The following is a 14,147-nucleotide window of genomic DNA, read 5'->3' as shown; positions in this document are numbered from 1 at the left end:
GGTTCAATCAACAAGCAATTTTTAAACGTCGACAGTGTGTTAGGCACTGAAAATATAAAGATGCAGTGGATAATTCATACCAACGAGCAATGCATGGGAGAAGACAGACATCAACAATGATATTGCATTGGCCAAAAAGTGCCTTCAGTTTTTAAGTAAAAATAAAAGGCACATTTTTCATTTTCACCAAGGACTTTATTGAACAACGTATTCACCCTTTTGTTCCACTACCTTCTGCCATTTTCCAGGCAACTTCATAATTCCGTCTTCCCAAAACTTTTTATCTTTTTGCACAAAGAACTGTTCCAGGTGCCTTTTACAGTCTTCCAGGGAATTGAAATTTTTTCCTTTAACAGAATTTTGTAAAGACCTAAATAAAAGGAAATCCAAAGGTACAATGTCTGGTGAATATGGCAGATGAATCAGAACTTCCCAGCCAAGCCGTAACAGTTTTTGCCTGGTCATCAAAGAAACACACAATCTTGCGTTATCCTGATGGAAGATTATGTATTTTCTGTTGACTAATTCTGGACGCTTTTCGTCGAGTGTTGCTTTCAGTTGGTCTAATTGGGAGCAGTACTTGTTGGAATTAATCGTTTGGTTTTCTGGAAGGAGCTCATAATAGAGGACTCCCTTCCAATCCCACCATATACACAACATCACCTTCTTTGGATGAAGACCGCCCTTTGGTGTGGTTGGTGGTGGTTCGTTTCACTTGCCCCATGATCTCTTCCATTCCACATTATTGTACAGTATCCGCTTTTCATTTCCTGTCACAATTTGTTTTAAAAACAGAATGTTTTCATTACGTTTAAGTAGAGAATTGCATGCAGAAATACTGTCAAGAAGTTTTTTTTCCACTTAACTTACGTGGAACCCAAACATCAAAGCAATGAACATAATCAAACTGGTGCAAATGATTTTCAGCGCTTGATTTGGATATTTTGAGTATGTCAGCTATCTCCCGCATGGTATAACGTTGATTTTTCTTAATAAATGTCTCAATTTGATCACTATCAACTTCAACTGGTCTAGCCAACCTTGGAGCATCGACCAGCGAGAAATCTCTAGCACAAAACTTCGCAAACCACTCTTGACACACTCGATCAGTCACAGCACCTTCTCCATACACTGCACAAATCCTTTTTTGCATTTCGGTTGTGTTTTTACCTTTCTTGAAATAATAAAACATAATATGCCAAAAACGTTGCTTTTTTTCTTCCATCTTCAATATTAAAATGGCTACACAAAAATTCACCAATTTTGATAAGTCTTTTTTTAAATGCACGCTGATATAACAGCTGTACATACAATCTAATAAAATTGTTTCAAATGAAGTTAAAGACAACTAAGTGCTACTAGAGCCATCTTATGGAAGAAAACAAACGAACCTTCTGGCCACCCCGATAATATATGCCCAAAACAGAATTAAGTATCATTTTCCGGAGAAAACCACTCCTTTGATGGTATGCATACTTGATATCAGTTCATTATTTAACATCCATACCATCTCCTGAGTTAGAAACTGTGATCACTTTTCACTCTCCTCTCCCTTCAGTGTCTGCTCATTTACCAGATCCTGCCCGCTTGATCTCAGAAATGTCTTTGGAATCTGGCCATTTCTTTCATTTCCACTGTTACAATCCAGGCCTTTATCTCTTACCTGGACCACTATAGCTGTTCTCCCAGATTCCAGTCTTTTATCCACAGAATTATGGATAAAATTATGCCAGCAGAATTACTTTCCTGTAAAACAAATCTCATCATGTTACTCTCCTGTTTTAAGCACTCCTTTGGCTCTCTTTTTTCCTATAGAATTAAGTCTAAATTCCTTAGATGACCCAGTCTTTCAGAGATCAGCCTGACCTCAGCTCTCATTGTTATTTCCCACCCTTCCCTCTCTCAGACCTTATGTTCTGAGCCACTTGGTTGTTCATGCCCCAACAAAAATGTCAGACCCTTTGTTGATTCCCTGTACTTAACAATACATATGCAGTTCCCCTTTGCCTGGCAAATTCATTTAAGACTCGTCCCCTCACTGAAGCATTCCTTGCTTCACCTAGTAATTTACTCATGTGCTCCCTCACTGTTCCCATGGTACTTTGCCCATAGTTCTGTTAAAAGCACTTACTGTATACTATATCAATTTATGTAACAACAGCTAACATTTTATGAGCCCTTACTATGTGCCATGTACTTTGCTAAGTACATTTTATGTCTTACTTCACCTCACAACAGCCCTGGTAGTGCTGTGAAGTACTATTAAGAACCCTATTTTACAGATGAAGAAAATGCTTAGAGATATTGAGTAACACCAGTTTCACACAGTTGGTAGATACAGCAAGAGAATTAGAACCCAGCTCTGATCTGTCTTTAGAGCTTATGCTCTTAACCATTATGCTCCGCTAGTTGGCATCTGAAGGTCTGGCACTACGTCTTCATTTAGTCCACAAATATTTATTGAGTGTCTACTGTGTATTTATCATTGTTCTAAGAGTTGGGGATATAGTAGTGAACAGAAGAAACAAAAAAATCTATTGTTATGAAGCTTATTCTAGTGGTGGGAAACAGAGAAACAAAACAAGTAAATTTTGTAATATATTAGAAGGTGATAAATTTCGTGGAGAAAAATAAAGCAGATAAGGCGGGGTGACAGGAGGTAAATATGGTGGACAAGCAAAGCTTCACTGAGAAGTCATTTGAGGAGAATCTGAAGGAGGTGAGAGAGGGATCATCTGGCTATCTGGAGGAGAAGAACATTCCAAGTGGAGGCAAGTGAAACTGTGATAAGGCAGGAGTCCTGGTATGTTCAGGAAATAGCACTGAGGCCCGGGTAGCTGGAGCCAGTGAGCAAGGAGATGAGTAGTAGAAAATGAAGTCACGAAAACAAAAAAAAAGAAAATGAAGTCACGGAGGTGTAGATGGGCCAGTCATAAGGTGTAGGACACTGCAAGGACTTTGGCTTTTGCTCTGAGAAAGAAGCCAATGGAGGGTTTTTGAACAGAGAATGACAATCTGACATATTTTATTCTGGCTTTTAAATACTGAGAATAGATTATAAACAGATAAGAAATATTTATTTTGGTATTTCAAGTAGCATACCATATCTGGTATATAGTAAGTGTTAATAAATATCAAAAGACTTACAAGTTTTCAAAGCAATCCAACTTTAAATGACGTTTTTAGATAATCTGGATATTTGGATATGGATTTGATATTTGATGATACAGATGGTATTTTTTTAGGTATGATAATGTAATGGTAGTTAAATTTAAAAGATTACTAGTTAGAGATACATGTAGAATATTTACTGATAAAATGAATGATGTTTAGATTTTGCTTTAACTGCTCCAGCAAAAATAAGCAAATACATAAAAGTGGGAGGATTGAAAAACAAGGTGAATAAAATGTTGATAATCATTAAAACAGGTGATGGATGCATGGGTTTCATTATACTGTCTACTTCTGTGTATATTTGAAATGTTCATAATAAAGTTTTATATATACATTATATTTACATAGAGATATAAATATCTCTCTACATATAGATATCTAGAGAGATATAGATAAAATATATAACATTTCACTTGGTAATTCTACCTTTAAAAATCTATCACAAAAAAAAAAAAAAAAAAAATCTATCACAAAGAAATGATCATGTATGCCCAAAGATGTAAGAGGATTTTCATATTAATGTTCTCACAGTAGCTAAAATTTAAACAAACTGAATTTTTTTTTTTTTTTTTTTGCGGTACGCGGGCCTCCCACCGCCGTGGCCTCTCCCACTGCGGAGCCCAGGCTCCGGACGCGCAGACCCAGTGGCCATGGCCCACGGGCGCAGCCGCTCCGCGGCATGTGGGATCCTCCCGGACCGGGGCACGAACCCACGTCCCCCGCATCGGCAGGCGGACTCCCAACCACTGCGCCACCAGGGAAGCCCTGAATTTTTAATAGTTGGAAAATAAAAACTATGGTATAATCCATACAGTATAATACTATGCAGTCCTTAAATTCTTTTCAAAGACTACTTGATCACATTTAAAATATTCTAAATAAATTGTAAAGTGAAAATAGCAGAATAAAAAAATGGATATAATATTATCCTAATCTTGACTAAAAATATCTATAAATATAGATTTTAAAATTTTAAAGAAATACACTAAATTATAACTAGTAGTTATCACTAGCTGGTAGGGTTTTAGCTCATTTTTTTATTTGATTCTTTATACTTCTCTGTATTTCTAAAATTTTCTTTAATAAATTTATCTGATTTTATTAAGACAAACAACAGAAGATACTATAAAAGTCTATGGTTTAAGCCTTTGACCCTTCTATTAGGATAAACAAGTAATAAAATAGGGATAAAGGTTCATGCTCCAGGATGTTTGTTGAATTGCTATTTAGCAAAAAATTGGAAATGTCTAAATTACCAACAAATTGGAAATGATTAAATTATGGTGCATCCATATGCAGCTAGTAAATGTTTCCAAAGAGTGAAATACAGAAAGTGCTCGTGTAAAATAAAAAGGAAGATACTGAATCATGTGTACAATGTGATTTCAATTATGTTTTTAAAAAATGAAAGATTGAAGGTGGCCAAAATTTTAGCAGATTATAGGTGGTTTTAATTTTAGTTTTTCTACTTTCTATGTTTTCTGAATTGTCTATACTGAGCATGTATATTACTTTATAATCAAAAATACATTATTTAAGTATTTTGAAAATATGTAGAGTACAATGAAAAGAAAGTGGATGATTAAGGAGGAAAAAAAAGATCTGGGATCACAGCTAGGGGAAATATGCTGAGGAATTAATAAAATGAAAATTATTATTAAACAAAAAGTTGAATTTTATGTAACAGGGCAAGAAGCCTGTTTAGTTTTGTCTTCCAGCAGTGCTCACTAATCTAGCAGTAAAATTAGGGGAAGTAGCTGTAATCATCTAGGATGAGGAGTGTTTGGCAAAGGGTCAGGGCATCTGTGTTGCTGGTCTACCTCCACAGAGAATGTGAAGATGTTTTTATAAACTGTAAAGTTGTTAACAGATAGCAGGGGTAGTTTTTATCTATCCCCATGGCCACTGTCCTATTTAAGCCCTCGTTATTCTTACTTAAACTTACTGACTGCTTTTCCTGCCCCGACTCTCTTTCCAAACCATCTTTTACATTATTGCCCAGCATTCTCTTTCTAAAGCCCCAGTCAGATTGCGTTACTTTTCCTTTTCAGAAACCTGTGTTGGCTCTCCATCACCTTAGAATGTCTGAATTTTTAAGCCACAAATCCAAGGCTCTTTATGATCTGGTCTCAAAGTACCTTTCTACCCTAATCCCCTGCTTTATCTCCATATACGTTTTTCTCCATCCTCATCATCCTACCTACCCTTCCCTAAATATGCAAGGCTTAGCTAACGTTCCATATTTCTGCTCAAGTGACATCCTCTAAAACATTTGAGGAACAACCTCTGGACTTAGTTAGATTACTTGTACCTTTGCTTTGGTTCTGCTGTTTACAGGTGGCTGCGTGACTTTTAATATGTTATTTTGACCTCTTTGATTCTCAGGTTTTTTGCTTAATTTCTTCATCCTCATAATGGTAATACCTACCTCACAGGGTCGTTAGGATTCATTCAGATAATGAATACAAAAGCATGTTGTAAACTAAATGCACGGCACATGTGTATGGCATTATTTTCTACCTACCTCTACCTGTCAGGATGCTTTTGACTTCAAATAATAGAAATCCAACTGAAAATGGCTTAACAATGAGGAAGCCAGTCTGGAGGTAAGGCGGCTCTAGGGTTGCTTAATTCAGCAGCTCAGTAGTGTCATCAGGAACACAAGGTCCTTCCGTCCTCTTGCTTTGCTGTTCTTTATCTGTTGTTCTCCTGGGCTTGGTGCCCTCATGGTAGTAAGATGACTACTACTGTCTTAGGTGTCACATGCAGACAACAATGTTCAGAAGCAGGAAAGAGGAAGGTCCCTTTAGTATACCCCTTTTTAAGAGTGAGGAAATCTTTCTAGAAGCCTCCCCTATCACCTCATCCCCCAGATGGACTTGCCCTCATGTCTGTTTGATGAAAATTATAACATATGCCCATGCCTAAACCAGTCATCACTGGAAAGGGGAGTGAGCTCATCTTAATTAGCTTAGACCAATCGTGATCACCCCCTGGTGCTGGCTCCCACCTCTCCTAAAGGAAGAGATGCTCAAAAAAGGACAAAGTGGGGGCTCTGTTAGGGAGGGAAAGATTGTGGTAGCACGATGTCTTCAGGGATGATCCTGGTTTATTAGGACAAGGAGGTGAGGAAGTAATAAGTAGTAGATTCAGCATAAAGGGGAGTCAGCTTTTAGTGGATCAAGATTTCAATCAGGCATCGTATAAAATGAGAGAATAAATGGGGTGGGAAGAGTATGAAGCTTTTGTTTTTCTAGTTTTAACATTTGTTTTCATGTCTAAATAGGTATGCAGTGGAGCTGATGAAGACCCAGATGATAAAAATGCACCATTTCGACAACGGCCGTTTTGCAAATATAAAGGACATACTGCTGATCTCCTTGATCTTTCATGGTCTAAAGTAAGTAATCCTTTTTTTTTTTTTTGGCTGCGTTGGGTCTTTGTTTCTGTGCACGGGCTTTCTCTAGTTGCGGCGAGCAGGGGCTACTCTTCGTTGCGGTGCATGGGCCTCTCTTGTTGCAGAGCACAGGCTCTAGGCGCACAGGCTTCAGTAGTTGCAGCATGTGGACTTAGTAGTTGTGGCACACAGGCTTAGTTGCTCCGCGGCATGTGGGATCTTCCCGGACCAGGGATCGAACACACGTCCCCTGCATTGGCAGGTGGTTTCTTAACCACTGCACCATCATAGAAGTCCTAAAGTAAGAAATTCTTATTTGAATTTTGTATTCTATGTAACTATTTTAGGATAAAAGCAAATGTTTTATTTGTATGATTGTCACAGTCAGGTGTTTGAATGTCTGTATATACTTTGTGGGAGTTACAAATTAATCAAAGTTAAAAAAGAGAAATGTCAGATTAGGCTAATAAAATGTTTATATTACTTAACAGCTTCTATCTGGATCTGTCTATATACTTGTATTTGCTTCTTTTATAAAATAGTTTTGCAAAGTAACTATCCTCAGCAAAATGGATATGACTTCAGCTACAAAGGTGAAGTCTGACCTATCTAATCAAGACTGTTTTGGGGATAATCTGCTACATTCATGAAATTATTAATTTAGGTTTAATAATTATATTCTGCAGATCAATGGTAAGTCTTCATTTTGTAATTTTTTTTTCCTTAGAGCAAAATTTTAGAAGTAGAGGGGCTATTTTGCCACCGATCAAATATCTTAGAAGTTTGCAAAATTTTTAAGAGGTATTTTTAATTTTATTTAAGGTGTTTGAAGCATGAAGCAAAGCATGAAGCAGTTTTTGGAATTTTTGTATGATTCCTTATACTTTCTTTGTATTAAAATTTGTCAGTAATCAAAATCTAAAATATATTAAGAATTTGTGGGGGAAAGTAATATTTAAAAGCTTTAAATTGAGAAAAGTCATCTGAGTTAACAAAATACTAGCAAGGATACCAGTGACGCCCATATATTTTAACTATATCACAAAGATATCACTGGTATATATTGGCAAGTCAGCCTTTCCCTGAGCTCCAGCTTTGAATCACTCCATTTTTGAATTATGCTCGTATCACATTTGTTTAGATGTTATGGATGCATTTCATAACGTTTTTCTCTAACCTCCTGGAACAAGCTTGGGCCTCACCTGGTAGTCTGGTTTTAAATTGAGCCCCAGTTGTATCTTTATACTCTCTCCCCACCCTGTGTGAAATCTGAGTTGTCGGAAGATGGAAATTTAAAGTGTCCTTAATCTGATAATCGTATTCATCTAGAATAAAAAGTACAAAGCACCTTATTGGGAACCCTGCACTCATTTTACTTTCTTAAAGGAAACCAATATTTTTTGTAAAATGTAACACCAACTGAAGATATTAATCCTCCATTGATGACTGTATCAGTCAGTGTTCTCCAGAGTAACAGAACCAACAGGAAATACATACATAGGAGGTTTATTTTAAGGAATTGGCTCACACAGTTGTGGGGGCAGGCAAATTTGAAATTTGTAGGGCAGGCATTGAAAACTCAGTTTTTTTGGGTTTTTTTCCCAGCTTTATCAAGATGTAATTAAAACATTGTGTAAGTTTAAGGTGTACACAGTGATGATTTGATATACTTACATATTGGGAAATGATTACTACAATAAGGGTAATTAACACATTCATCACCATAAATAGTTACCTTTTTTTTGTGGTGAGAACATTTAAGATCTACTCTCTTAGCAACTTGCAAGTGTATAATACAGCGTTGTTAACTCTAGTCACCTTGTTGTACATTCATGCTGGAGTCTTAAGGCAGAATTTCTTCTCCAGGAAACCTCAGTTTTTGTTCTTAATGCCTTCATCTGTCTCTGTGCTCTTTTCTTAAACTTTCTTTTTTACTTAAGTGTTTATCTATGTACATTTCTACATCTTATTGGCAACAAGATTCTAAGCCCCTCAAGAGTAGGGATCAGCTCTTACTTCACTGTTGTTTCTCTTGAGTATCTAGCACAGTTGATGTTTATAGTGGGTTTTCTGTTTGTTGAAGACTTATTTTGTGCCACGTAATAAGAATTACCTTGTTAATACTGAAAATAACAATGCTGTGAGGTAGTTGATATTCCATACTGTGGATTAGAAGACTGGCCTCTGACCCATCCAAGATCACAAAACTAGTTATGGGTAGAACTTAGATCTGAATCTAATTTTTTTGACTTGTAAGATCATGCTTGGTTCAAGAACGCTATTTAATTTCATTTATTTAATAAGTATTTATTTTTGGATTGGGTTGTTTGCTTTTTTAATATTGAGCTGCGTGAGCTGTTTATATATTTTGGAGATTAATCCTTTGTTGATTCGTTTGCAAATATTTTCTCCCATTCTGAGGGTTGTCTTTTCGTCTTGCTTGTACTTTCCTTTGCTGTGCAAAATCTTTTAAGTTTCATTAGGTTCCATTTCTTTAGTTTTGTTTTAATTTTCATTTCTCTAGGAGGTGGATCAAAAAAGATCTTGCTGTGATTTATGTCAAAGAGTGTTCTTCCTATGTTTTCCTCTAAGAGTTTTATACTGTCTGGCCTTACATTTAGGTCTTTAATCCATTTTGAGTTTATTTTTTTGTATGGTGTTAGGGAGTGTTCTAATTTCATTCTTTTACATGTAGATGTCCAGTTTTCCCAGCACCACTTATTGAAGAGGCTTTCTTTTCTCCACTGTGTATTCTTGCATCCTTTATCCAATATAAGGTGACCATATGTGCGTGGGTTTCTCTCTGGGCTTTCTATCCTGTTTCATTGATCCATATTTCTTTTTTTGTGCCAGTACCATACTGTCTTGATGACTGTAGCTTTGTAGTATAGTCTGAAGTCCGGGAGCCTGATTCCTCCAGCTCCGTTTTCTTTCTCAAGATTGCTTTGGCTATTTGAGGTCTTTTGTGTTTCCACACAAATGGTGAAAATTTTTTTTCTAGTTCTGTGAAAAATGCCATTGGTAATTTGATAGGTATTGCACTGAATCTGTAGATTGCTTTGGGTAGTATAGTCATTTTCACAATATTGATTCTTCCAATCCAAGAACATGGTATATCTCTCCATCTGTTGGTAACATCTTTAATTTCTTTCATCAGTGTCTTATAGTTTTCCGCATACAGGTCTTTTGTCTCCTTAGGTAGGTTTATTCCTAGGTATTTTATTCTTTTTGTTACAATGGTAAATGGGAGTATTTCCTTAATTTCTCTTTTAGATTTTTCATCATTAGTGTATAGGAATGCCAGAGATTTCTGTGCATTAATTTTGTATCCTGCTACTTTACCAAATTCATTGATTAGCTCTAGTAGTTTTCTGGTGGCATCTTTAGGATTCTCTACGTATAGTATCATGTCATCTGCAAACAGTGACAGTTTTACTTCTTCTTTTCCAATTTGTATTCCTTTTATTTCTTTTTCTTCTCTGATTGCCATGGCTAGGACTTCCAAAACTATGTTGAATAATAGTGGTGAGAGTGGACATCCTTGTCTTGTTCCCGATCTTAGAGGAAATGGTTTCAGTTTTTCACCATTGAGAATGATGTTTGCTGTGGGTTTATCGTATATGGCCTTTATTATGTTGAGGTAGGTTCCCTCTATGCCCACTTTCTGGAGAGTTTTTATCATAAATGGGTGTTGAATTTTGTCAAAAGCTTTTTCTGCATCTGTTGAGATGATCATATGGTTTTTATTCTTCAATTTGTTAATATGGTGTATCACATTGATTGGTTTGCGTATATTGAAGAATCCTTCCATCCCTGGGATAAATCCCACTTGGTCATGGTATATGATCCTTTTAATGTGTTGTTGGATTCTGTTTGCTAGTATTTTGTTGAGGATTTTTGCATCTATATTCATCAGTGATATTGGTCTGTAATTTTCTTTTTTTGTAGTATCTTTGTCTGGTTTTGTTATCAGGGTGATGGTGGCCTCATAGAATGAGTTTGGGAGTGTTCCTTCCTCTGCAACTTTTTGGAAGAGTTTGAGAAGAATGGCTGTTAGCTCTTCTCTAAATGTTTGATAGAATTTGCCTGTGAAGCCATCTGGTCCTGGGCTTTTGTTTGTTGGAAGATTTTTAATCATGGTTTCAATTTCAGTGCTTGTGATTGGTCTGTTCATATTTTCTATTTCTTCCTGGTTCAATCTTGGAAGGTTATACCTTTCTAAGAATTTGTCCATTTCTTCCAGGTTGTCCATTTTATTGGCACAGAGTTGCTTGTAGTAGTCTCTTAGGATGCTTTGTATTTCTGTGGTGTCCGTTGTAACTTCTCCTTTTTCATTTCTAATTTTAATGATTTGAGTCCTCTCCCTCTTTTTCTTGATGAGTCTGGCTAATGGTTTATCAATTTTGTTTATCTTCTCAAAGAACCAGCTTTTCATTTTATTGATCTTTCCTATTGTTTTCTTCATTTCTATTTCATCTATCTCTTCTCTGATCTTTATGATTTCTTTCCTTCTACTAACTTTGGGTTTTGTTTGTTCTTCTTTCTCTAGTTCATTTAGGTGTAAGGTTAGATTGTTTATTTGAGATGTTTGTTGTTTCTTGAGGTAGGATTGTATTGCTATAAACTTCCCTCTTAGAACTGCTTTTGCTGCATCCCATAGGTTTTGGATCGTTGTGTTTTCATTGTCATTTGTCTCTAGGTATTTTTTTATTTCCTCTTTGATTTCTTCAGTGATCTCTTGGTTATTTAGTAACGTGTTGTTTAGCCTCCATGTGTTTGTCTTTATTACGCTTTTTTCCCTGTAATTGATTTCTAGTCTCATATCATGGTGGTCAGAAAAGATGCTTGGTATGATTTCAGTTTTCTTAAATTTAGTGAGGCTTGATTTGTGACCCGCGATGTGATCAATCCTGGAGAATGTTCCATGCACACTTGAGAAGAAAGTGTAATCTGCTGTTTTTGGATGGAATGTTTGGATGATCTGTCCATTGGTGTAAGTGAGGTGTTAAAGTCCCCCACTATTATTGTGTTACTGTCGATTTCCTCTTTTATAGCTGTTAGCGGTTGCCTTATGTATTGAGGTGCTCCTATGTTGGGTGCATGTTTGTTTGTTTTTGTTTTTTTTTTGCAGTACGCGGGCCTTTCACTCTTGTGGCCTCTCCCATTGCAGAGCACAGGCTCCGGATGTGCAGGCTCAGCGGCCATGGCTCACGGGCCTAGCCGCTCTGCGGCATGTGGTATCTTCCCGGACCAGGGCACGAACCCGTGTCCCCTGCATCGGCAGGTGGACTCTCAACCACTGCGCCACCAGGGAAACCCCATGTATTTTTATAATTGTTATATCTTCTTCTTGGATTGATCCGTTGACCATTATGTAGTGTCCTTCCTTGTCTTTTGTAACATTCTTTATTTTAAAGTCTATTTTATCTGATATGAGTGTTGCTACTCCAGCTTTCTTTTAATTTCCATTTGTATGAAATATTTTTTTCCATCCCCTTACTTTCAGTCTGTATGTGTCCCTAGGTCTGAAGTGGGTCTCTTGTAGACAGCATATATATGGGTCTTGTTTTTGTATCCATTCAGCGAGCCTGAGTCTTTTGGTTGGAGCATTTAATCCATTCACGTTTAAGGTGATTATCGATATGTATGTTCCTATGACCATTTTCTTAATTGTTTTGGATTTGTTTTTGTAGGTCCTTTTCTTCTCTTGTGTTTCCCACTTAGAGAAGTTCCTTTAGCATTTGTTGTAGAGCTGATTTGGTGGTGCTGAATTCTCTTAGCTTTTGCTTATCTGTAAAGCTTTTGATTTCTCCATCGAGTCTTAATGAGATCCTTGCCAGGTAGAGTAATCTTGGTTGTAGGTTTTTCCCTTTCATCACTTTAAATATGTCATGCCACCTCCTTCTGGCTTGTAGAGTTTCTGCAGAAAAATCAGCTGTTTACCTTATGGGAGTTCCCTTGTATGTTGTTTGTCGTTTTTCCCTTGCTGCTTTCAATAATTTTTCTTTGTCTTTGATTTTTGCCTGTTTGATTACTATGTGTCTTGGCATGTTTCTCCTTGGGTTTATCCTACCTGGGACTCTCTGTGCTTCCTGGACTTGGGTGGCTATTTCCTTTCCCATGTTAGAGAAGTTTTCGACTATAATCTCTTCACTTATTTTCTCGGGTCCTTTCTCTCTGTCTTCTCCTTCTGGGACCCGTTTAATACGAATGTTGTTGTGTTTAATGTTGTCCCAGAGGTCTCTTAGACTGTCTTCATTTCTTTTCATTCTTTTTTCTTTGTTCTTTTTCGCAGCAGTGAATTCTACTATTCTGTCTTCCAGGTCACTTATCCATTCTTCTGCCTCAGTTATTCTGCTATTGATTCCTTCTAGTGTAGTTTTCATTTCACTTATTGTATTGTTCATCTCTGTTTGTTTGTTCTTTAATTTTTCTAGGTCTTTCTTAAACATTTCTTGCATCTTCTCCATCTTTGCCTCCATTCTTTTTCTGAGGTCCTGGATCATCTTCGCTATCATTATTCTGAATTCTTTTTCTGGAAGGTTGCCTATCTCCACTTCATTTAGTTGTTTTTCTGGGGTTTTATCTTGTTCCTTTATCTGGTTCATAGCCCTCTGCCTTTTCGTCTTGTCTATCTTTCTGTGAATGTGTTTTTTGTTCCACAGGCTGCACGATTGTAGTTCTTCTTGCTTCTGCTATCTGCCCTCTGGTGGGTTAGGTTATCTGAGAGGCTTGTGCAAGTTTCCTGATGGGAGGGACTGGTGGTGGGTAGAGCTGGCTGTTGCTCTGGTGGGCAGAGCTCAGTAAAACTTTAATAGGCTTGTCTGCTGATGGGTGGGGCTGGGTTCCCTCCCTGTTGGTTGTTTGGCCTGAGGCGACCCAACACTGGGGTCTTTGGTGGGGCTAATGGCAGACTCTGGGAGGGCTCACGCCAAGGAGGACTTCCCAGAACTTCTGCTGCCAGTGTCCTTGTCCTCACAGTGAGACACAGCCACCCCCTGCCTTTGCAGGTGACCCTCCAACACTAGCAGGTAGGTCTGGTTCAGTCTCCTATGGGGTCTCTGCTCCTTCCCCTGGATCCTGATGTGCACACTACTTTGTGTGTGCCCTCCAAGAGTGGAGTCTCTGTCCCAGTCCTGTCAAAGTCCTGCAATCAAATCCCGCTAGCTTTCAAAGTCTGATTCTCTAGGAAATCCTCCTCCCATTGCCGGACCCCCAGCTTCAGAAGCCTGACGTGGGGCTCAGAACCTTCACTCCAGTGGGTGGACTTCTGTGGTATAAGAGTTCTCCAGTTTGTGAGTCACGCACCCAGCGGTTATGGGATTTGATTTTATTGGGGTTTTTTTGGTTTTTTGTTTGTTTGCTTTGCGGTTCGCGGGCCTCTCACTGCTGCGGGCCCCCCGCAGGCTCAGCGGCCATGGCTCACGGGCCAAGCCACTCCACGGCATGTGGGATCCTCCCGGACCGGGTCATGAACCCGCATTCCCCGCATTGGCAGGCGGACTCCCAACCACTGCACCACCAGGGAAGCCCCTGATTTTATTGTGATTGCACCCCTCCTACTGTCTCATTGTGG

General features: G+C 38.0%; 1 protein-coding gene across 1 annotated transcript in view; it reads left to right on the top strand.

Moving 5' to 3' along the window:
- WDR44 (WD repeat domain 44) overlaps positions 1–14,147 on the top strand; it is an 81,182-nt gene that overhangs the window by 54,561 nt on the left and 12,474 nt on the right. Inside the window, exon 13 of the mRNA XM_067723392.1 lies at positions 6,461–6,574. Coding sequence (XP_067579493.1) covers positions 6,461–6,574 — 114 coding nt within the window. The remainder of the gene's footprint in view (positions 1–6,460; positions 6,575–14,147) is intronic.

Source organism: Pseudorca crassidens, chromosome X (assembly GCF_039906515.1).
Source record: "Pseudorca crassidens isolate mPseCra1 chromosome X, mPseCra1.hap1, whole genome shotgun sequence".
Classification (NCBI taxonomy): domain Eukaryota; kingdom Metazoa; phylum Chordata; class Mammalia; order Artiodactyla; family Delphinidae; genus Pseudorca; species Pseudorca crassidens.
Note: the sequence above shows the minus strand (reverse complement) of the source record. Positions and strands in the feature narration are given on the sequence as shown.